The sequence below is a fragment of the Sinocyclocheilus grahami genome, unplaced genomic scaffold (genome assembly GCF_001515645.1).
Source record: "Sinocyclocheilus grahami isolate Dianchi unplaced genomic scaffold, SAMN03320097.WGS_v1.1 scaffold149.1, whole genome shotgun sequence".
Taxonomy (NCBI): Eukaryota; Metazoa; Chordata; class Actinopteri; order Cypriniformes; family Cyprinidae; genus Sinocyclocheilus; species Sinocyclocheilus grahami.
In genome coordinates, this window is record NW_015505328.1 from 1352059 (window position 1) to 1377575 (window position 25517).

The 25517-nt window shown below is 37.0% G+C and overlaps 1 protein-coding gene and 1 long non-coding RNA gene across 7 annotated transcripts in view; one reads left to right on the plus strand and one right to left on the minus strand.

The window, feature by feature from the left end:
- The window catches only part of LOC107591970 (sterile alpha motif domain-containing protein 12-like), a 94611-nt gene that overhangs the window by 15384 nt on the left and 53710 nt on the right, over positions 1–25517 (minus strand). For 2 of the 4 annotated variants that reach the window (XM_016281270.1, XM_016281265.1), the window contains exon 5: positions 10248–10302. The exons of 1 other annotated variant lie outside the window; for it this stretch is intronic. In XM_016281270.1, the coding sequence (XP_016136756.1) occupies positions 10259–10302 (44 nt within the window). In that variant the 3' untranslated portion in view covers positions 10248–10258. Of the gene's footprint in view, positions 1–10247; positions 10303–18565; positions 19003–25517 lie in introns of those variants that run through there. One more of the 4 variants, XM_016281266.1, reaches the window with a different exon arrangement.
- The window catches only part of LOC107591971 (uncharacterized), a 50309-nt gene continuing 37250 nt past the window's right edge, over positions 12459–25517 (plus strand). For all 3 annotated transcript variants that reach the window (XR_001609935.1, XR_001609936.1, XR_001609937.1), the window contains exon 1: positions 12459–12473. This is a non-coding gene — a long non-coding RNA (uncharacterized lncRNA). The remainder of the gene's footprint in view (positions 12474–25517) is intronic.

The following is a 25517-nucleotide window of genomic DNA, read 5'->3' on the forward strand; positions in this document are numbered from 1 at the left end:
GATATCAGTGGTTCAAGAATACTTCAATTGGTATCATTACTGACTGGTTGTTCATACGACATGTTTCCAAGTTTCAACTATCATACTGAATGCCAGGCAACTGTAATGTTTGAGGTCATAACTCGGTTTTATTACAGTGTAAACACATAATCGAAAAGATTCAATGGGACATGTTACTAAACGCAGCCATCTTGAAGAGTAAACCTTACTCTTTCTTCCTAGACCTTTCCTCCCCTCACATTATTACATGCACTAATGCTTCATGTAACACATTCTACAGTCAGTAATTCAACTAAAAATCAATTTGTCTGGGAGAAGACAGAACAATGTGGCTTGCATGTGGGTGTTGGAATCGCTTCATTACATACAATTAAATGTTTTCCTCTTGTTTCCTTCTGGTTTGTTTTCAAGGGGCCGGAAATTCTGCACAGGGCAAGTCTGGGCCTAATTACTCAAATTCTTTGGTCACATTATAACAGGAAGTCCCCCATGAAAGCTACAGTGATGAACAAAATTAAAAAAAATACAACAGTGACCTAAGTCAATAAACAGCTTAGTGTCTAGACAACATGCTGGAGAAACCTTTTTTTTCTGAAGAAGTAATTATTTTATATTCTTTCACCATTATTGAAGTAAAAATAAGAAACAGAATTTAAAACTCTCAAGTGAAAACTACTCACTGGATGGCATACGGCGTTTACCAGATTGTATGTAGATTCTGAAACACATTAGCAGCTGTCAGCTCTATGGGCTGGGTCATATAAGAGCATGTGCCAAACAACTCAATGATAAATATTAATAAGACAGCACAATGACTCTGGGGAACACATGCCATCATGACAACATCATTTTTCCCTCTTTGAATATAATAACTTCAGTCTCATCCATCAGTAATGGAAGGAAAAAAGCTTCCAGCTTATTGCAGCAGCATTACGACAAATGTTTAATGTAAGTGACAGTGGTGTTATTCAACATGGTGACTCCAGGTAAATCTCACCCGGCTATGATTGAATTACTCAAAAAAGCAAACGGAAAAGGCAAAGAAAATATTTGCGCAATCCACAATGACTAATCATGGAGGAATTCAAACTCCTACCCCTCCTCTTCCCCTTAAATCCATTCAGATGTCAAATGTGTGATTGAAAAAATACAGTTTATTTGCACGGAACACAACGCCTGGGTTTCACCTGGTATGTGCCTTTGAAAAAAAATGCTAAATTGAGAGAGGAAATTCATTAAAGCCTGTTTCACAAAGAAATTTACCATAAAAGTTGTTCCTAGGAATCAAGGCCCAGTGTGAAAGTAGTTTAAAAGGATAGCTCATACAGAAATTAAGTTCTGTCGTCATTTACTCACCCTCATGTTGTTACAAACCTGCATGACTTTTTTCTTCTGTTGAACATTAAAGGAGATATATATACAAAAATAGTTTTTGTTCATACAGTAAAAGTTACTGGGGTCCAAAACAACACTGACCCCACTGACAAAACCCAGGTTTTGAATGACATGCGGGTGAATAAATGCTTTTAATAATTAATTGTATCCACTGATAGCATTATTTACATATGTTTTAGCACCAGATCCACTAAAAATATGAAAATTACATAATAAAATAATGCTTCAGCACTCCAATTCAGGTACCTAAACCATCACCACTCGTCTGGATACACGCCTGATTATAATGCTCTGCTCCATCATTAGATGAATTAATGATGCTGTACACAAATATTTCTTTTAAATTAAATTCTGTTCATTGAATTTACCCCAGAGTCATAATTACTGTACCACAAATAAGAGGAAGAAGGAGAGACAGACAGAAAAAGGGAGCAAAAGAGCACATTCCCTGCCCTCTTAAGCAGCAGAAACGTTGTCTTTAAGGGCAACAGGAGAGCTTGGTGAAGCGGAAATGGTTTCAAATCCATTTTCTCTTTAGGACCTAATGCTAATCACTTCCTTCTATACGGAAATGGACTGATACTATTATTTTTCCTCCCAATTGTATTACGAGACCAAACACACACACACACACACACACACAAACTAAAGATAAACTATACCAGAGATGTCTAATTACACTTTAAATCGGAAAAGCCCATGAAAATAAGCCAACTCATTTCCAGCTCGGAAATCAGTTCAATAACACATCTAATCATGCATGGCAGATCCAACGAACGCTGCTGGGGGAATGTTCCCTTTGAGCTATGCTCTTGTGGACTTCATAAACAGTAGGAGGAGTTTATATCAGTGGTTCTCAAACTGGTGGTAATTTTGCATAATGTTGAGTCCACGCCATTCATAGTCTACCCTAACCCTAACGATACTTGTTTCTTACTTACTTTGGGGCACCAATTTCTAAAACAGTGCCTGTTTTGATCTTGAATGTCACACCATTTCACAAAATATGATGTGCATTTTGTAGCATTTTTGCTTTTGACAACCATTTGTAAGGTGAAGAAGCCTGTTATTATCCCTTAATCACCAGAAAAGACAAAATCCTGCCACAAAGACACGATTCCTATCTTCCTTCGAGTCAGGTTCAAGTATTTGTTCAACTCTCAGCCGATTTTCACTTGTATGAATGAGTCTGAAGATATTTTTTATGACTAATCCTGATTTCAAGCTTAGACATTGACAGAAAAAATTGTGCACATGACCAATATGTGGGTGTTTTACTATACCCAAAGAGTGACAAAAAAATTACACATTTTGTGAAAACAGCTTATTTATTTATAAACTTGTATTTATATAAAGTTATTTGCCATTAAAAGGAGTATCTGAACAGATTCTCAGCACCTTTGCAGATTGTATTCATTCTTTTTTGTGAAAAAAACTGTACATGTTGGAAAGGCAATATTGGGACTTTTTTGTTGAATCAGAGATTTTGTTTTTCAAGATGCAGGGCTGTGTAGTGTAATTTAACCCTTATCTAAGTGGTTAAAAGCATAATATCTTAGATTGCAGTGTGGAAAATAATAATATGTGATGCTCAATGCCACCTTCACTGAAGCAAACATAACACCAATGTCAAAGCTAACACTAATAGACTATTTATTTATGTATTATGTGATTAGATAGGACTAAGCATAAACAAAAGATTCAGAAATATAGTTAATGAGCAGCACATTAATAACAATGATTCGGTCTGAGTATTTTGCTCTGTGTGTAAATTCAGCTTACGTCTGTCTAAATATAATATCTCTATTTGGTGATTCATCAGTCCTCTATGCTGAAGCTCTCCAAATGTATTTGGAACGCTTCCGTCTGAAGGGAGGATGGGTTGGCACACAGCAGCAGCAACAAAAAATGGCAGGATTTCACTCTTCATTAAGGGAGAGGAAAATGAGTTTGTCTTTCCTCGTCAGTCGAATTTGAGCAGCATGGCATAATTCACACTCAATATGAGCTTCTGAGATGTCCAACATTTTAATGATGGTTGGGGAAAAAAAGGAAAAATTGGGAAAATAACTTTAGGTGTTAGTGGAGTCAACAATTTGTGACTATGAAGAACAATATTCAAATACAATCAATCAATTTAAATATTTATTGAAGGGATGCCCTGGGTGTCCTTCAAGTTAATCTTTAAAATGCCGTCTGTTATAATGAAAATCAAATTAGGCTTCATCCCTTATTCTGTAAAATATTTACATAAACTTACATTGGAAGTCAAAGGAGTAAGGATAAATTGTGATATCACATTCAAGAGTAAAGCCAAAAAAAGTGTTATTGTGAGAATACTAAAATAAAAAAATTTAATTGAATTTCTTCTGTGGAAGAACCTGGCTTCCATGTTAAACTCCATTCATGTATGTTATGATCGACAGTGTCAAACGCAGAACTGAGATCTAGTAGTACCAGCACTGATATTTTGCCAGAATCAGAATTTAAGCGAATATCATTTAGCTTGTTCTCTCCTATACTCACATAATATCCTCTCCCTTCTAAATATGACCTGAACCATTTGATTACCATCCCAGGCTCTTTTTTTAGAAGGGGTTTAAGAACTGCAGTTTTCAGGGAGTTTGGACAAGTCCCAGAAAGAAGTGAGGCGTTCACCACTTCTAAGAGATCTGCTTCTAAACAGTTTAGCACCCTTTTGAAAAAATATGTGGGAAGTGTGTCAAGATAGTAGGTTGACGATTTAAGGTGCTGTACTATTTCTTCCAAAATGTTGCTATCAATCTCTTCAAAAGCAGACATAGTATCTTCTTTTTGATATTGCGGTCGAATCTGTCTGACCTCTGCATAACTTGAGGATGTGCTAATCGCCTTCCTGATATTATTGATCTTCTCAGAAAAGGAGGAAGCAAACTCATTGCATTAGCTGTCGGAGAACATTTCACTGGCAATCTGACTTGGGGGGTTTGTCAGTCTCTCAACAGTAGCAAAAAGAGTCAGAGTGTTGTTTAAGTTACTGTTTATAAGGTTTGAGAAGAATGACTGTCTAGCTTTGCCTAGTTCCACATTGAAAGCACAAAGGCTGTCTTTATAGATACTATAGTGGATTTCAAGTTTCGTCTTCCGCCACATCCACTTAGAGTTTCTGCATTGTCTTTTCATACTCTGAACTGCTGTTGATTTTGAAACAGTCAAACTATGAGGAAATCATTGACAGCATTTCTGTGAACTCTTCAACAAAGGCTGGAGAGTATTTTGATACGGCTTGAGAAGTCCATTCAGTGTGGACTTTACTGACAATCTTCCCTTGGTCCAGCAAGGACTGCCTTCGCCGGCATTTGATAATTGCTGCCACTGCTCAAGACCTTAATGAAGGTGTGGGTGTGCTGGAGGAAGGCAACTTGACGAGTGTTTAAGAGACTATTTCTTCTATGCATCTCAGCCACCCATCTCTCAAAGCAACTCCGCAATTACAGTCTCATTTGAGGTCCCTGCTAATACTAAAAGAGTCCTTCATGCTCAGCCCTCCCTTTCCACACTCTTTTCCCGTAAAAGCACATCGACACACATCATATTGACAAAGACACCAATCAATGTCTACTACACTTTATCTTTACATGTAATATTTAGCTCCAGATGCATGAACTCTTTTGAAGCCTTAATTATAACACTGCTCTTCTTCCGTTTTTTCCCCTCTGTTCCCCTGCTAATGGTGTGGAGATATTAGTAGCTCTCATGCAGAGTTTGGATTCTTCAAGATTTCAAACCTCGACGAGCCCTTGCTGATAGAAAAGACACACGGATACGACACACCGCCTTGTCCTGCTCCTTGTCTGCTGATCAAATCAGCAATACTGTTCCTCCACCCCGGCTCTCTGAAATTGGAACGCACATGCGTCGCTTTGATGAAATTCGGAGTGATTTATTACCTCTTATAACTTTCATGTGAGACTTCATGAAAAGCTCAGCTGTCTTATATTTTTTTTATTGTTCTGACAGGATTTATCAGTTGAGGGAGACAGATCTGAGGGAGAGAAAAAGAGGGATCGATTGTGCCTGCATTTGATCCTTGTAACCTTGGTTACTGCACACAGGTGTGAGGGCAAGCGTACACACATAAGCCAACTGGGGCCTACTGTATGTGGATGTTTCCATGTGTGTATATACTAAGGCACTTAACAAAGCTTTTGGTTCCTGGTTACATACTTCTAAATAGTGTTGGAACGGTTCAACTTACTCAAGGTTCGGTTTGTATCACAGTTTTAGAGTCATGGTTTTGGTATGTGCTAAGTTTAGGGAAAAACTATACTGCCAAATAAAAATAAAGACAATAAGAATAATCTATCTAACTACAAGCAACAGCACAAATAATTACAATAGAGTAAAGATACAAAAAAAATAAACAGTGATTTTCAGGTTTTTTTAGGTAGTCTAACATTCGTTTTTAGATACAGAAATTGAATAAAGTAATCAAATGTAAAAAAGCATTGCATATTTTACTGTATAAATTAAAGATTCATCTTTATTAAAGTTACAAAAGCTATTCAATCAAGAGCAGTGAGTGATTTCCTTGTTGTTGCTGTATGATTAATATTAAGAGTGCTGTCACTTTAAGAGAATGCACTGATCTAGTGCACTGATACTGTACGTTCAGCTGGCTATGTCTGCTATGAAACTTATCAAGACGGTCATTGACAATTTTTTGTCTGAATTTGTCATAATATTTGCGCGCATTCTGAGGCGCGGGTTTGTGCGCTTCGGATGAGCGCACGCACAAATCTCCTTACTACGTGCGAGCTCGTGTCCTCTGGCTCTTAAATGTTTAAACTGGCAAGGCTTAAATGAGTTTTCATTTAGATATCAACGTGCGCTGTTCAGGTCTCACCCGTGTACGCGCACTATCAGCACGATGGTGGAATAAAGGACTGCTCATATTCCAGCATACGGCATTCGGATTCGCATTGAGTGAATGGTTTGTCCACGTTTGTCCCCCCCCCCCCATCGCTGTTGTTGTAATGTACTGGGAAGCCAGAATGTGCATCCATCAACAGAAGCATTAGCCGAACCCTGTTTGTTATACATGTTGTTTTTTTATAACAAACCATATTACAGATGCGTTGTCAGATTTAAGTTGAACCGCGGTCCTAGTGCGTGCCGAACCGTGTGTGGAGAACCGTACGGTACGATTTTTTACAGAGAACCATTCCACCCCTACTTCTAATTGCATAAGGATTGTCATGTTTTCTTATCTGGGCAAAAAATTTAAACATTGATGTCATTTACACTACAAATCAAGAGTTTTTGTTTTTTTTCAAAGAAATTAATATTTTTAGTCAGCAAAGACGCATTAAATTTATTAAAATTGACAGTAAAAACATAATATATATCATAATATCACAAAAGATTTCTATTTAAAAAAATGCTGTTCCTTTTAATCAAAGAATCTACTATTCATATAAAAATGCATCACAGTTTCCACAAAATATTAAGCAGCACAACTGTTTTAACATTGATGATAACATGAAATGTTTCTTGAGCACCAAATTAGCATATTAGAAAAAGACTGGAGTAATGATGCTGAAAATCCAGCTTTGCCATCACAGAAATAAATTATATTATAAAACATATTAAAATAGAAAACAATAATTTTATTGTAATAATATTTCACAATACCACTGCATCTATTTTGCAGTATTTTTGATAAAATAAATGCAGCTTTAATGAGCACAATGGACTTTTTTCAAAAACATACATACTGATCCTAAAATTTTGAGTGTTAGTGTATACTAAAAATCTGCATGTTTAACTAATCTGTGCTCATGAAAGGGACAGTTCACTCAGTAATTAAAATGTTGTCATCCATCATATACTCATCCTCATATTATTGCAAACCATTCTAACTTTCTGTCTTCTGAGGAGCAACATTAAAGTTTACTTAGAGGGAAAACTATACCTTTAAGATGCACATGCATATTAGTTATTATTTATAGCAAGTGAGAAATTTTATTGCAACAAGGAAGGGATTTTTATGGTTTTAAATCAAAAACTTGGCCTGAATGGAGTATTACAGGAAACGTCAACAATGCTTCATTAAGCTGTGAAATTTGTCTTTTCAGCAAAAAAATTGGATTCAATGTCAATTAGATGGTTAGATGGATGTGTTTATTGTTTTGACAAACATGAAAATGTTGCTTGCAGCAAAGCACCAGAGCGTTGGAGAGAACACACTTCTATTTTTAAATCAATGCATAATGAAGTTCATGCAGCAAAAAAAACACTTCAGACACATTTTAACCTGATTTTGCTTTCCTGCAGAGGCTAGAAAGTTTTTAAAAGAATCCCTACCATTAATACAAAATAGTGTTGCTGCTCAACCTAATCAAATGTATTTATTTATTTATTTTTGGTTTTGTGTCGTGAAAGCTGGACAATTGTAGATTTTGCTTTGGGAACATTAAAGTACAAAAGACAAACAACTTCATAACTATTTGTTCTCCATTAGTCTATCATGGGCTGTTTCTGAGCAGGTGGTGTGAGAAAACCTTCAGTTCACCTTCATGAAACTCACTCAATTTAATCTTGAATCTCTGGCAACGTACACATTGAGTGGCCTGGCCACCTTAAAATTACCCATTACCCATCTGTGCCACCCCACCAGTCTCTCCAGGGACCCTCCAGCAGCAGATGCAGTGTAACACTTCATTTGTAAAACTGTAGAGAGGAAGCAAGAGAGACTTTGCCTGAAGCCTGTATTTCTAATTCAGGGACCACACTGAGGGAATCTGACTCCAGATCAGCAGTCCTGCGTCAAAACCTCTTTCAGAACAGGGACTGTATCGGTGAACCTTGGCCTCCATTTGGTGTGTACAAAGACGAGTAGCTCTTGTTAGAGAATGATCTGCCCTGTGCTCTCGACCTGCTCATGAATAAACCAGACTGAATGCCATCAGAATAGCTGCTTTCATTTACTTAGTGGTCCTGCTGAAAATTTCAGATTTTTGTTGGGCGATAAAAGTTATTTGGTGAACAAAGAAGCGCTAGATTCATTCACAGATGGGAAGATTGGAACTGGTTTATACTGCGTACTAACCATCACTGTGGTGCCAATACAGCAACAAGAGTTAATGCCATTTAAATGTATTTTGTCCAAAGCCAGGGGGTTTCAAACAAAAATATAAAGATTTCTAAATTATAAAGCTATATGGCTATATATAATGGTACCACGAGAAGCATCATGGTCCTAAATCCTGTACAAGTGACTATCCCGGGCTGTAACAAAGACAATGAACAATGAGAAATATAATTAATCTGTCACAAATAAAGTCCATTTCTCACTTTCTAAAAACAAATGGGGTACTGATAAAACTAAACTAAACTAAACAAAACAATTAAAGCTATACAGCTATATATATATATATATATATATATATATAAATAATAGTTATAGCTAAATATATATTTCTATTTCTATATATATTTAAGATGACTGCATGTGAATTACATGCAAAATTGTTTTCTTCTCACATTAAAAAACTAGCGCTATCAGTAGAATAATATCAAATAATCTCATGATTTCTGAAATAGTAGTGAAAATTAACTGGTTCAAAATTGGTTCCACATGCTGTAACTATATATTACATACATACAGAAAACCAAGGTGACTTTCGTGTTGCTGCAAACTGCAATGCGCCTGGCTGGGACACTGTACAGTATTTAAGGCTCAATGGAAATAAGTTGACTCCATTGGTCAGTTTCGTTACACAGCTGATAATGGAAATGGAAGCACTAGTAAAGAATCTGATCCTCTGAGAATCTGATCCATGAAGATTTGAATCCCATGAACTGTAAAAATACCACAACAAACTGACACACTTACGTTTGAGCAGTTTCCTCCGATAAAATACATAGAAATCTTAAAGGAACAGTTCACTCCCCAAAATAACTAAAATAGTAATTAAAAAATGTAACATAAAAATGTCCCATATGACTGAGGTAGAAAAGCTCATAAATTGTCTAATATCTAGCATTTTTGTTTCACAGAAGAAAAAAATATAACACAGGGTTGGGATGAACAATGTAAAATATGTAAATGTAATGTAAATATGATTCAAACACATTTTTGGGTGAACAGCATGACTAAATATCTACATAACAATGTAAGTAGTACAGCAATAAAGCTGAAATTCTGTGAAAAGTTGCATAAAGCATCCATTAATATAGTAGGAGTACTATGCTGCACTCTTTAACTCGAATCTGTCTCCATTTTATGTCAGCAATAAATCTGTACACACTATATCTCTATGCCTGCTGACTGACAGCCTCCACACACTGTATTGTTAGCCTGTGAGTTCTCTTGCTGACATTCTTTTTCAATAAGGCAGCACTAATACAATTTTTTGGGGTCACTTTTTGTGAAATCCTGCCACTGACAGGTGGGCCTATCAGCTGAAATGGCAGGGGATCTGGGCCCAATATCTTTGTCAGATGCATTGTAATTGTAAGGGGCAGTGCGGATGAACCGGCTGGTCGGGATATTGCTTTGTATTTCCCCAGAGCCCGTCGCCTCCTCTAGTCTTTCACTACATCTCTCCCTGATTTTGTGTGGTGAAGAGACAAAGAGGGAAGGAGAGAGAGAGAGACCAAGGCACAAGTGGGAGCCTGGCTCACATACTCATTTGCTTGAGTGAGAACAAGGAATATGTAGATATCTAAAAAAAAACACAGAAAGAGAAAAGCACAGCTGAAATGACCAGCTTAACAGACAAGCCATGCTGTTCAGCAGAAAAAGTTATCTAGAGAAGCTGGTCAAGAAAGTCTACATTACCCATTTATATTCTCATTTATCTCAATCTGCCATCTTTGCTCATGGGCACTCATTCCATCCAGGTTTGTTTGACTTGCTGTCACCTAATTACAGAAGGAAAAAGACTCCATGATAACATTCACTGATGGCCACGCAAGAGCCCTTACAGTCCTAAACACTTTAATAAAGAAATATAGCCAGTTTCTCTCTTTTCCAGAATATAAATAAATAAACAAATAAAATAGGGTAGGATATCACAATATTACAGTTTTTTTCTGTATTTTTGATCAAATAAATGCAGCCTTGATGAGCAGAAGAAACTTCTTTAAAAAACAATAAAAATCCTACTGATCCCAAACTTTTGAGCGGCAGTGTATATCGAAATCCTCCCACATTTTTCTTTACAAATCCTCGTTTTGTGCTTCTAATTTGTGACCGGCGTTTTTTGTTTTGTTCTCTCTCCACGTTCGTCACTAATCACGCAACGCCGACGTCCTACGCCGGAACGGCTTCTGCTTAACAGTTAGATGAAGTGAGAGAGAAGTGTTTATTACGTTTGAAATATGGATATTTTTCTTACAAAAATGCATGGATTTTGAACAGGAGGCCTTTATTCACCCCCCCCCGGAGCCGTGTGTAGCGTCTGGAACACTCCAACACACAATATATATTTTGTTAGCTAGATTTCACAAATACTTTGTAACACCCCAGGACGCCGAACAAGACCCTGGTTTCATGGTAACCCGATACATTTACAACCTTGTGGAATGCGAGCCGGCTCTCATTCTGCTTTCTCCAGAAACAAAGGGACACAAATGCACAGGAGAAATGGACTTTTCTACTAATTTTCTTACAAAAATGCATGGATTTTGACCAAGAGGCCTTTATTCCCCCCCCCCCCCGGAGCCGTGTGAGGCATGTTTTATTATGGATGTGTGCGCTTTATTTGACGTCTTTTGGACTGGTCTCAGAAACACCCACCCACTGCAATGATAACGCTTGGAATAGCCAGGACAATTTTTTATATAACTCTGTAGCAAATTAGCTGGTTATAATTAATAAAAAATATTTAGATTAGATCTTAGAATTAACTGTAGCAGAATCAATATTACAATTATTTGATCTGTCCGTCCACCGAGCAGACAATATAATAATTTATCAACTCAAGGAAAGATTATTTTCCAGGCCAAGGAACAGTAGCTTTCCTACTCTATGCAGTACTAGCAGTAATTTAGCATGTAGCAAGATTCAACATTCAGTGACCCCGAATTGTGAGCAGCACACAGAGACAATCAATTGTGAATATAAGGGATTTAATAAATTAAACTATAGCTAATGTAAAACTAAACTAAGCAAAACACATATATACAAAATGGAAGGAAAGTGAGGAAAGAGAAAGGAGCAAAAGAATGGCAGTATTTCCCATCAATTAACCACAACCTAATGAGAATCATCAAAGAATCAAAAATCACCTTAAAAGGGGCTCAAACTTAAACATGCATCTAAATAGTTGTAAACGGTTACTTGCATTGGCTTCGATTGCTGAAAAAGAGTCCTTATGCGGCAGATAACGGAGGTTCTTGATGAGTTCTTTTAGAACTGAGCTGGAGGTTTTGCTCTGGTTCCTCTGAAGATAGGAAAGTCCACAGCGGATCGACAAAGTTACTTGAAGATAAAAACTGCCGGAAAATCTAACTCAAGAGGAGAGTTTTGAGGAGTCTTGGATAGTGTCCATCTCAAGAAGAAAGGTTTTTGAGCCAAGATTAGTCGGAGCTAATGACTTTTGAAAGTTCCTAACCACACCCACCTTTTGGGTGGGATGGCCAATCAGAGGCATGAATTTTGAGCGGGAGAAACTTTCTTTGTCTCTGGTTATGGCCCATTTGCCTGTTTATTGCTGGTCTGGAGGATTGGTGCAGTTTTACCCAAAATATGGTACAAATAGTATGATGCATTTCACGATCACATAGTGTACATCATTGTTTGAGGAATAAAGAGCAGATCATTTTGATATCAAGAACGAAACATCTAGAAGATCTTAAAGCAGAGATACACTCATATACCTGAATATAAGCATTGAGAGTCTAACTAATACAAATAAAGAGTTGTAACTAGGCTAATATAATAGGGAAACATACAAACATCACATGCATATACCAGAGACAATTGTAACTGATTAATTATACTTTAAATAAAGAAAATGTCTTTATGTGTGTGTGTTATGTGTATTGCGAGCATGGGGGTAGTTCGCTGGCCATCAGAAATCTGGTGCCAGGTACTGTGGATGACTGTCTCTTAGGACATTGGAATGTGTTTGAAGTCGATGGGGATACCAGAGAGTTGATCTGGTTAGCCTCTAATTGACAATGGGGGGGTGGGGGGCATCGCATAATACGGCCATTGCATAATATTCCACTTTTTTACCTTCAAAAACTCCTGGGTTGTTTTTGCAGTATGTTTTGGGTCATTGTCCACTTCTACTATATTTGCTGCATTTGGCCGAATCTGGGCAGAGAATATATCCCTATACACTTCAAAAGTCTTCCGGCTGCTTCTGTCCTCTGTCACATCATCACTAAACACCAGTAACCCAGTGCCCCTGGAAGCCATGCATGCTCATGCCATCACACTGCTCCACCATGTTTCACAGATGATGTTGTATGCTTTGGATCATGAGCTGTTCCAAGCCTTCTCCATACTTTTTTCTTGCCATCATTCTGGTACAGGTTGATCTTAATTTCAGCCGTCCAAAGAATGCTTTTCCAGAAGTTTCCAGGAATGTTTTTTGGCAAAGTCTAATCTGGCCTTGTTTGCACCTTGTGGTGAACCCTCTGTATTTGCTCTTGTGAAGTCTTCTCTTGATTGTAGACTTTGACAGTAGTGACACACCTAGCTCCTGGAGAGTGTTCTTCACTTGGCTGGATGTTGTCAAAGGGTTTTTCTCTACCATGGAGAGGATTCTCAGATCATCCACCATTGTTGTCCTCCGTGGACGTCCAGGCCTTTTTATGTTGCTGAGCTCACTAGTGTGTTATTTTTTTCTCAGAATGTACCAAAATGTTGATTTGGCCACTTCTAATTTTCCTGCTATCTCTTTGATGGATTTGTTTTGACTTTGAAGCCTAACAATTGACTGCTTCACTAGCATGGAGAGCTCCTTTGACAACAAGATGTGGGTTCAGAGCAACAGCTTCCAAACGCAAATGGCACACTTAGAATCAACTCCAGAACTTTTACCTGCTTAATTGATGCAGAAATAATGAAGGAATAGCCCATGCCTGTCCATGAAACAGCTTTTGAGTCAATTGTCCAATTACTTATGATCCCTTGAAAAAGGGGGGAGGCACATATTAAAGATTTGTAATTCCTTAACCTTTCCTCCAATCTTGATGAAAATAGAATAATAATCAAATTAAAGATGAGAGTGTGTACTTTAAGCCCATATTCATTATATAACTGTAACTTTATAACTGTAAATGTTTTGGTCAGCAGCTAAAATAATAAAAATTGCGCCTGTGTCAGGCAAATATACTGTATATGGACCTAATTATATGCGCACATACTGCAAACAAAACAATATTTTCAAGCATTTGCGAGCCTCGTTATGTGTCACATTTTTCCCACAGCTGCAAATCCACACATTTCCATAGTTTAATCAGAATTTTAATTTCTAGAACAACAGTGTTCACAGATAAGATGTGAGTGTTGTGTGCCTGGTTTGCAGCAGGCAGGATAATCTTGCTCTGGGTGGAGTGGCTGTACTGTAACTACCTTAATCCTTTCTCTCTTGTTCTCTCTTTTCCCCGTTCTCCTTGCCTCTCTTCCTTTCTCCCTAATTTTTTCCTTTCTTCCTCCCTTCTTCTCCAGTTAAAAGAGCCATGCTCTCCATTAACTCTTCTCAACAAGAACTCTGGAGGAGAGTATGCCATTAAACACAGGCCCATTTTAGGCAACGGGATTAAAAGGGAAAGAGTTCAGCAGAATGTGCGAGGGGGAAGGGTTTAGAAAGTGCTGGAATAAAATCAACACTCACATCTGGTAAAGCGAGAAAGCAGTTAAGAGAGTAAGAGTGCTTCTTAGAGATAGACACTCTTCCAAAAGGTCTGCAAATGCTGAGAGAAGAGAGAAAACAGCATGGCTGGACACACAACACTAAACCTCACTAGGTGGTATGGATTGTTTCCCACAGCCTCATCCGTCCCTCTCAAGCTCAATGAAGGCGTTATATAGGAGTGCTCTCAAATCTCCCGCTGCTCGAAAACTGACAACACAAGTGGCTAACCAACATTGCAGGAGATGAAGACAAAGAACGGCAGGTCCTGGCTCAGTTTGTGATAAATGGCCCAGTGCTCAGTGTTAAAAAGGTGTTAAGAAGGTAAGCTGCCGTGAGTCCGCTCCAGCTTGGAGATGGATCTTTTGTTGACTGTTCTCAATTCTTATACCTAAATGCAGAAAAATGGGGCAGGCTATGTAAAAATGCATTCGGTTAACAAAAACGAAGTAGACCGCAATTCTATGTGACGTTCTGCTGGCAATGGGGGGGGGGGGGGGGGGGGGGGGGTCTCGTGTGGATCATTGATTGAAAAATCAGAGGGGTAAGCACACTGGGGGGGTGTCTGTTGCTGCAGTAACATGTAGTGATTGAACATTAAGGGGATGATAACATTTAGAGTGCATGAATCTCTCTGACCCACTCTAACTATGTTAACAGACGTTTCTATCAGGACAATGATTGGCTTCAAATACTTTTGAGTGTGTCTCAATCTGTACTCTAGCGCAAGTGCATGTTCATGATATACTTCAAAAATTGAGAATAATAGGATAGACAGTCAAACCAAAACTTATTCAGACACCTTCAACATTTCTCCCATTATCATAGCTTATTCGCTATAGTTTAGAAAATGGAAATAAAATATGACAAGAACTCAGAGTTAAACTGTGTCAGAACAAATTCATCTTGATATTGTCAGATAACACTGATAGAAAGGTATGTAATGAATTAAGTTGAATAGCTGTTAGTTGTCAGCTGTTATATTTAAGTACACAGTTGGATAATACCAATTTAGGTCAAGCAATTACCAAGCAATGCTTAATTTAGTTCAGTCTGGTGTAAAAAGTCTGGTCCCACATTTTGATCAATTTTACTGGTTTCATACCACTGTATGAATAATTTTTGGGTATAATATGTCACAGTTTACTTTATTTTGCTATCCTCACTTACATAAATTAACTATAGTGTCCTGCACCCATTAGTAAAAAATTCAAAAATTATATCTGGTGTCTGAATAATTTTTGGTTTGACATTATATATTTGTATAAAGGGAAATAAGGGATTGAGACATAGCCATTATGATATTCTCATCAATTCTAAAATCTAAAAAGAACTGAATTTATTTTAAATACATTTTTATAACAATGTAAAAGTCTCTACGGTCTCTTTTGAGCATTTAATGCCAATAAATATGTGACCCAAAACTTTTGAATGGTAGTGTAAAAAAAATAAACGGTCACACTTTTTTTCAGGTCCACTTCTTGCTATTAACAAACCATTAACTACGACTTTTGCCTCAATAAACAAAAATTTGCTGCTTATAAATAATTAGTACGGTAGTTGTTACTGTAAGTGTAGGTTTTGGGTAGGATTAGAGATGTAGAATATGGTCATGCAGAATATGTTCTTTATAAGTACTGAATAACAGCCAATATATTAATAATAGGCATGCTAATAAGCAACTAGTTAATAGTGAGAAGTGGTCCCTATACTAAAGTGTTACCAAAAAAAAAAAAACAATTTTAAAACTTAAAAAAAGAAGTAAATATCTACATACTCAGTTCATGATTGTTTAAAAGCTGGCCAGATCCTGTGCCATTTTTTTGAATAAGTGAGTGCAATAAAGCAGGGCCAGGAATCTGTGGACTCTTTCATGGTGATTTCATGGTAAAATTTGTTAACAGCATTGAATGTACTACACTCCCACTGGTAGCTTAGAGCATAATCAAATGAACCAAAATATCTAATAAACAAACACATAGGATACTGGGGCTGTACAGAACTTTCTCAATAGTGGCAGTACCAAGGCTGCAAAAAAATTTTTTGCTGCAGTTTTCAATGTGCAGATTTAATGCGGCCAATGAGCTCCACATTCAGTGTATATATGAGGACAGAAGACTTTTTTATAAGCCTTTCATATCTATGCAGTACACACACAATGCGGCATGAGGTGCAGACAGAAACTTAGAAATGAACAGAGAGGAAGAATGAAAAGTGACAGAGAGAAAATAAGAATCATATTACAGTGACGGCGGCAGGGATCTTATCAGAGATCATGAGCTGATGAGAGCAACACTCATGTTAGAGAACCCTTATCACTTTAGAGGAGAGAGGGGGCAGTGTGGAGGATGGGGAGAGAAAGAGAGAGAAGAAAAGGATAAAAAGAGGAAGAGAAAGGAAAAAAGAAAGGGGTGAAGGCAGTGAGCTGTTTAGTATCAGACCTGTGATGTGACTCTTTGTGCGGAGTCAGACACTACAAACATACAGCCTGCATCGATCAGTGAACCTTGGCTGAAGAATTGTGTATTTTTACCCCAGTGTTAACAAACAGGATGAGATAGCACAGACTAAGCATGGATACATATATATTATAATGCATGTTTATCTTCATTTTCAGGCAAGGTAAAGAATATAATGCAACTGCTTTCCTCATGGATCCCTGCTGTTATTAATATTCATGGCACCTTAAAATTCCTTACAAAAATTTGAGGTGTGTTTTATAGTGTAATGGAAAGCCAGAGTTTGGTTGAATAGGCCCGAAGCTGCAGCATGAACATCTCAGAAGCCTGCAGTCTCAAAAGAAGGGAGGACGTATTATGCATTTGCTTTATAACCAGACAGCTTTGTTATGAATCGCTGCCCCGAGTGTGACAAATTACTATAAAAGGGACTATCACAATAAACCAGAAAGTGAGGAACACTCCAAATTGAAGTGTGTGACACACTCACCCGGCATTCACGCACGCTATGTAATTATGTGAACGAAGGGTGTAAATAAAACAGACTGGGCTTTTATCACTGCTCTGTGTAATTGATTTGCTAGATCTGCTTTGTTGCTAATGGCCAGAGGATACATCTCTGACCTGTACTGAAAAGAAATGGGGAGGGCAGCTAGGCACGACGGGGTGGTTTGATTTGATTTGTCGGGGTGCTGAAATGCTTGGCGCGGCTCGCCTTAATCACATGGCTTAATTAAAAACTGGCAGCGTGCGGGGTTGGACGGGTGACTCCCTCACCGCATGCAAATACCGTCGTTGCCACCTGTCCAGACCACATCATTAAATAAAGAAAAAAAAAAACACTGACTACCACTGGCGGCCATAATTAAGCGTAAAATTGGGCTAATAACAAACGTGTCACGGGTGAGCATGCTATCAGATATTATAATAAGGTAGACTTTGTAAAATCAGGGAGGTTGTGGAAAGAGATGATGAACATTTATGTCTCCTGCGAGCTGCCAGAAGCACCAGAAGTAGGGATTTGGCACTTGGAGAGACTTTGGAAATGCAGTTTGACGGTTTTAATTTAGAACCAGACTTGTCTAGGCATAAAACATAATCTTAATTAATCCAAATCCTACTAAATGCAATTCCGATGAGGCATTCCAGTGTTTCCACAACCTCCTTCCAGGATTAGTTTGCATAACGCAGGTGCACACCATTGAAAAGAAGCATAAATTTACACTCAGCATGCACAGAGGAAGTTGTAACAGAGACAGCCAGAGACATAAATCGTAAAGACGTCCAAATCTTTGTGCGGCACGCAATGTGCAAACAGAGAATATTAAATTAAGACTCTGAGCACAGAGACTGTTTATATGCATCAAATAAGCCTGGCATCAAACCGTAAATATCACACCATTACTTATGTTATGACCAGCACCTAAGTTATGTTTTTTTTTTTTAAACAATACAATATTTTTCTGCCAGGCACTGCTAGATACGCTGCCGTCTGCAATATATTAAGCAGTACATTTGAGATAACCTTCTTATTGTGTTCGATTTCACAGCAACAGATCTGGGGGTAGTACACTGTGTTCTCTAGACGAACTTCAATGTAGGTTTTCAGGAACACAACTATTTAAAAGCTGAGATTAACTAAGGTTATATTCACACAGTCAGTATTTGGGACTTTCAAACATATTTATTAGATATAATTCCTAATTTGTCCTGTACATTTTCACTTACTATTATGTATGTAGGGTGCTAAACAGGACTGGCAACCTTACATTAAGTTGTTTGAACATAGCTAAAGTGACCACCAACATAAAAAAACTGCTGTAAAAATTCTACAACAAATTACATCACATATCAATCATCACATATCATCAATCACATATCAATTATCAATCACAATCAAAACACGTGCCTATACTGAGAAACAGTCAAAACAACTGGGGTAATATATTACCCGCAACTGGGGGTGGGATAATGATCTATCCATCATGGGTTTATTGGAACACCATTGGCTAAAACGAGGCACCATCTGTGTTCCTCCGTCTGGCCTCTGTCAGAACAGGTGATGGCAGCATCGCTCCTTCTGGTTCTCATCATCTCACTCTCAGCCAAAATGTAACATCTCAACGCTAACAGGGCCCATAAAATATGAGCATCTCTTGCCATGGTGAGCCCACGCACGCTTTGGACAGATCACTCAACGTGGAAACATCTGAGGTGGAAAGAGGATGCACAGCACTTGTTTCTTCTGTGCCTACACCCGGCCGGTTATGACTGGTTTTTCGTTATCAGGAAAGCTATCAGGATGAGAGGGAGGTGAGCAATTAAGATGGGTAATTACATAAGGGGATGACAACAAGACGGAGTGAGAGGAAGAATGTAGGGAGTGTGCACTGCATAAAAATGTCTTAAGTATTTTTGTACTTTGTTGTATCTTCTTTAGCTAAAAATGAGTAAGGACATACTGCAAGAAATATTCTTTCAAAACAAGATTACATAATTTTACTACTTAAGTGAATTGTTCTTGTTGTAAGCATGTTTGGATAGTTTTGAATTAAACTTCTGTGAAGTGCTTATACATAGATCTTTAGAACTAAAGATACTGTAGATAGACATAATTAAAAACAGAACTAAAGATAGATACATAGAACAACAGATAGAATGAAAGTTAGATTGACAGAATGGCACAGAGTGACAGAATGATAGAACAACAGACAGAATGATAGATAGAATGATAGAAAAAATAGATAGAATGATAGAATGACAGATAGAATGCTAGATTGAACAATAAAATGCTAGAACAATAGATAGACAGATCAATAGCTCGATGGATAGAATGATAGATAGAACGATAGAATGATAGATAGATAGATAGATAGATAGATAGATAGATAGATAGATGAACAGACACATAGGATGAAATATAGATTGAAACTAAGATGACAGATGTATTGGAGTTTTTATTGGAAATATCCAACTCAAAAGGACTAAATGATGACAGAATTTTCTTTTATTGTTGTTTTTTTTGGCTGGGCTATTCCTTAAAGATGGCAAGGAGACAAAGAGACACATTTAACTCTGTGTAAGGCCTGCTGAAGATCAATCAAGCAGAATAGCAAAAAGTCCTTTCAATGAAGTGGCTTTAATCTCCTCACAATGTTTCCATCAAACTGAAAGTAAGTGTCATAAAGGGGCCCAGGGGCTTAATAACTACCCCTGTGAAGAGTGTAAATCTTTAATAGGGGGCAAACTAAGCCTGCAGCTACTCTGAAACATACACTCACACATACTTGCTCACAGATATATAGACGGGGCACACACAACTTGACATTCTCACACAAGGAACTACAGTGCAGTGTATCAGCTACTTACAAATAAGTCTCATTGGTACCCACCCTTTAGGCAGTCCTTGTCTGTAAATATTTATAAACCGATTTTTATCAAGGCTCAAACTGATTTAAGCCAATTTGCTCTCCATGAGTCAGTGAGATTCTGATATACTGTGAGCTGATGCAAGAGCAAACTCACAACAATTAGATTACAGCTGCGACATTATTCACAGAGAGGTAGTAGAGAAAAGGAAACAGGAACTGAATGAATGAAATAAAAATCCCAGCCACAATTCTAGAATGTTGTAAGTGGTTGCCAAGTTGTTGCTATATGGTTTCTAGGGACTTGGGCCATGAAATGTAATATTTCTGTCATTATTTATTCTCATGTGCAAACCCATAAGACTTGTCTTTTTCTGTGGAACACAAACAGAGAAATTCTGAAGACTGCAATGGTTGCTCTTCTCCATGCAATTATAATGAATAGACTAAAGCTTTCAAGCTTCAAAAAAGGGCACATAACTTGTTCCAAACCTGTATAAGTTTTTTTGCTTCTGTGGAATGTAAAAAGATACTTTTAAGTTGCTGGTCCCCATTCAATTCCATACAGCAGTAAGTAAAGTCAATGGGGACCAGCAACTAACTGTCTGTCTGTCTGTCTGTCTGCCTGTCGGTCTGTCTGTCAGTCAGTCACTCAGTCAATCAATCAAACTAAATAAATAAATAGGGGTAGCCTTATATATATATATATATATATATATATATATTGTAATATATATATTGTAGCTTCTGGACCAATCAAACACACAATATATATTTTGTTAGCTAGATTTAACAAATACTCTGTAACACTAGCAATTGCCACCTCCCGCTTGGAATTTCCGTCTTTCTTATTGGACAAGCCCATTTTGAGAGGCGGGAATTTTCTACAGCATAAAGGTCTCACACTAGGGACCCGCCCAGAGTCGGTGGTTCTGTTAGGTTTTGATAAGATGTGAGCTCCAATGCTCCAGGACATCCTAAGTTTTTGTGCCAGGCCTTCGACCTTGTCTTCTCCATTCAACAAGATTCTATGACTCAAACTGGTTCTTTTTCATCAACCAACTTCAGCAAAGATCACTGGGACTTTCAGATTGCATCAAGCCTTTCTTTCAGACAGACGAGACATGCAAGTATCCAAACTTAGATATATATATATATATGCTGTGTTCAGCAGAAGAAAGAAACTCATACAGGTTTGAAGCAGTTTGCGGGTGAGTAAATGATGATAGAATTTTAATTTTGAATGAACTATCCCTCACTCAAAAACCAATTCAATCTGATTCATGAACAAATCATTCAAACAAGTTTCACAAACCTGATCAAACAATTAATTGAAAAAGTCCAACTCAAGATAAAGATTGATTCATGAATCTGTGCTCATCGCAAACGAAAAAAGCATGGAAAATGTATTTTACATTTTTTGAACCAATTCAATCTGATTCATGAACAAATCATTCAAACAAGTTTCACAAACCTGATCAAACAATTAATTGAAAAAGTCCAACTCAAGATAAAGATTGATTCATGAATCTGACATTATTACTTCTATCATGAACGTGCCAGTTTCACATAAACTTTGGTCTGTTTCTCACACAAAACTATTATATGACTTCAGAAGACTTGGAATAAAGCATCTCATGCTTTATATATAAACCATAAAAATCTGTGCTCATCGCAAACGAAAAAAGCATGGAAAATGTATTTTACATTTTTTTTTCAAAATTTCTTCTTTGTTTTTCACAGCAGAAAGATTCCAAAAATTAAGTACTTTAATTAGAGTATATTGCATTTTAAAATGCTCATAATCCGATTACAGTTATTTTTTATGGATTACATGATTACATATTCACACAATGGCCATAAATTATTCATAATTTATTGATTCACTCTTTTAAAGTAGTCCTCTTTTAAATTTTCCTTTCTAAAAATGCTACTGTGTGTCATACCATTCAGTTTTGATCATATTCACAAAGACAGAAAGAAATATTTCGAGGAATATATTTTCTTTCTCTTTGCTTTTTTTTAATATCAATAGAGCACATTTAATGGCAAGTTCAAAACAAGTTTGAAAAAAGTAATATAAAAGCAATCTAAAAAGCAGTCAAAATTCATGACCTTAAAATGAGTAACCTACACTCTTAAAAATAAAGGTGCTTCAAAAGGTTCTTCAAGCGATGCCATAGAAGAACCATTTTTGGTTCCACAAAGAACCATTCAGTCAAAGGTTCTTTAAAGAACCATCTCTTTCTTACCTTTTTATAATCTGAAGAACCTTCTTTCGCCACAAAGAACCTTTTGTGAAACAGAAAGGTTCTTCAGATGTTAAAGGTTCTTTATGGAACCATTTAGACAAAAAGGTTCTTCTATGGCATCGTGAAGCACTTATTTTTAAGAGTGTAGATTACTTAAATACAGGTGACTACAGACTTCATAATGTAATCTGTAATCAGTAACGGACTACAATTTGTAAGTAATTTACCCAGCTCTGCCTACAGTCATCTCGTATGTGCACGCCTTGTTTCCTATAACAAATGAACACTTTTAATTAAAGGAAGAAAAGTGCAAACTTCATTTATTTCATACAGTCCATTTTCCTGAGCAGAAGACTGTAGACAATAATCACTTCTCATCATGCTCACCCATAGAGGGAGGAAAGGGACATTTTGGCAGGCAATTAAATGTGTAATGGCAGCAATTATAGCTAATGATGGATTGTTGATCAGTGCTGGAGAATGTAACAGCAATTCTTTAGAGAAGGAATGGATGAGGCTAGAAAAGAGAGGATGTGTGCGCGACAGCACAGCAGGGAGAGCATGTTCAATAGTCCAGTGAAAGGCTACAATTAGACTCATTGAAAAACAAGAGGTGGAGCCCCTGGGTTGACTGAGAGGGAAAAATTTGATCTATTTGTCCAAAAACTCTGTAGAATACGAAGGGAAAATATAGCATAATTAAGGCCATTTATCCAGTGAACTCAGACAGACGTTTATGTCGTTTTGAGAGGTCACCGTTCCATGGACATTACATGTACAGAACAGTTCCTCTGGTATATTGTGCGATTTTCACATTCACATGTACTCACAAGTTCACTTCAGATGAGAATCTGAATAAGACGAGGGGAAAAGCAAAGCTGAGTCTGCCAACTCAAGAAAGTAAACCTCAACACCTGCCTCTGAAAAGCTTCATCTTGCAGAATTTCTGAACAAACCTCAGACATTAGAAAGGGTTTCAACACTTTCTCAGTGGTGCTTATTGCACCTTGTCACAGCTAATAAATATTTCCTTTTTCATGGCACAGGAAAACCACATTTTATGCATCTTATCTCCAAAAAGCATGGTGTCTGCCTTGTTTAAACATCTGTTTTGAGTGATCTGACAACGCTAAATGGCTGTAAATCATTCAGACATATTTCACTGCAAAATAAACACTGAATAAACACAATTAAGTCTACTTTGAGGATGATTACAATTGTGATGACAATCATGCACATTTATTATTTTAATATCATACTCTTATTTGCATTATGTGGAAAACAAATTATTTAATACATAATTTATACATATTGTTTCTAATTGTAAAAATCATTGTCTAACAATATTGTAATAAAAATGATTGTATTACAGAATTATAAATAATCACTGAAGATCCTGGGAAAAGGAAAAAACTTTTTTTTTAAACTAATAAAAATTATAATTACAATAACAATTATAATGATGGGAATAATGCACATTCAAAGTTAAAATTAGCCTTAAAATTTGACCACAAGTAAAATAACAAGCTTTAATTTTTTTTAGGTGTAAACCGAGTCATTGTATGGTGACACCTCAGCTAAACCCACTTTCCTTCCCTCCCCACAATAAAATCTAGGACACCAAGCCACCTTCTCCTAACCATTCCTTCACTCTATGCTTTAGAATAAACCTCTTCAAATGCCTGCACTAATACAAAAAGATACCATGATTCTACCATAGTTTTGGGCATGTTTCATAGTATTATTTAAAGTACCTTGAGTATGTAAATACAAAATACAATGGTAAAATAAATATGGTAATCATTAAGAACCTAAATACCATAGTATTACCATCTGATGTTATCACTGTACCATAGTTTCACCACTATACAGTACCTGTTCATAAGGGTGTAATATTCTACTGCAGGAAGTCTCAAATTACAGAGCTCAAGGGCCACTGTTAGAAATAGCTGGGGCTGGAGCCAGAGAATAAAATGGACAGGTAAGAGTCATTTAAAAAAAAAAGTGAAGTAACCTGCAATCACAGCCATGTGATAAACCAGCACACTTACCAGCTCATTCATCAAAACACCTTTTAAAAGACCCTTTTCATTTCCCACAACAACACAGCCAAAGTGAATTTAAACATGTAAACCTGCCGTCATAAAATTATTACTTGCTTCCAGTGTGTCAACTTTCAAGTTGATATTCAAGAATACAAATTCTACTATAACTCATCTGCAAAAGTCAAGAACGGTGCTCTTCTCATACTAAATGGATAGATTGTAATTTATGTCAAACTTACAGAGATGAGATGTTATTGCTAATTTTTGCTGCTAGATGGAACACAAATTTTAATATGCCACAAGTGGCCTGTCAGTATTGGCTTTATTAAACAATAAATATGACAATTAATTACTAAGCCTTCTACCAATGAAATGTCATTTAAATACGTTTTACACCCTGTCCACACTGCAAGTGACGTGACATGACAAAACCAGATTGCTCACATACTGTAAGTGCTTGGAGTGAATGTAGGTTGTTTTGTAGATGTGCAACAATCCTGATCTTTCACATGCAGTGCAGACACAGTGCAGCCAAAGTGAATTTAAACATGTAAACCTGCCGTCATAAAATTATTACTTGCTTCCAGTGTGTCAACTTTCAAGTTGATATTCAAGAATACAAATTCTACTATAACTCAAGAACGGTGCTCTTCTCATACTAAATGGATAGATTGTAATTTATGTCAAACTTACAGAGATGAGATGTTATTGCTAATTTTTGCTGCTAGATGGAACACAAATTTTAATATGCCACAAGTGGCCTGTCAGTATTGGCTTTATTAAACAATAAATATGACAATTAATTACTAAGCCTTCTACCAATGAAATGTAATTTAAATACGTTTTACACCCTGTCCACACTGCAAGTGACGTGACATGACAAAACCAGATTGCTCACATACTGTAAGTGCTTGGAGTGAATGTAGGTTGTTTTGTAGATGTGCAACAATCCTGATCTTTCACATGCAGTGCAGACACAGTGACACCAAAGAGCACTATGAAAAGCACAGCATTACAGCATACAGAGTCTGACCTGGCCTGAATGATAAAAAGCAATGAAATATATATATACTGTGTATATATATATATATATATATATATATATATATATATATCTCTCTTAAAACCCCCTTTGCGGAGCACG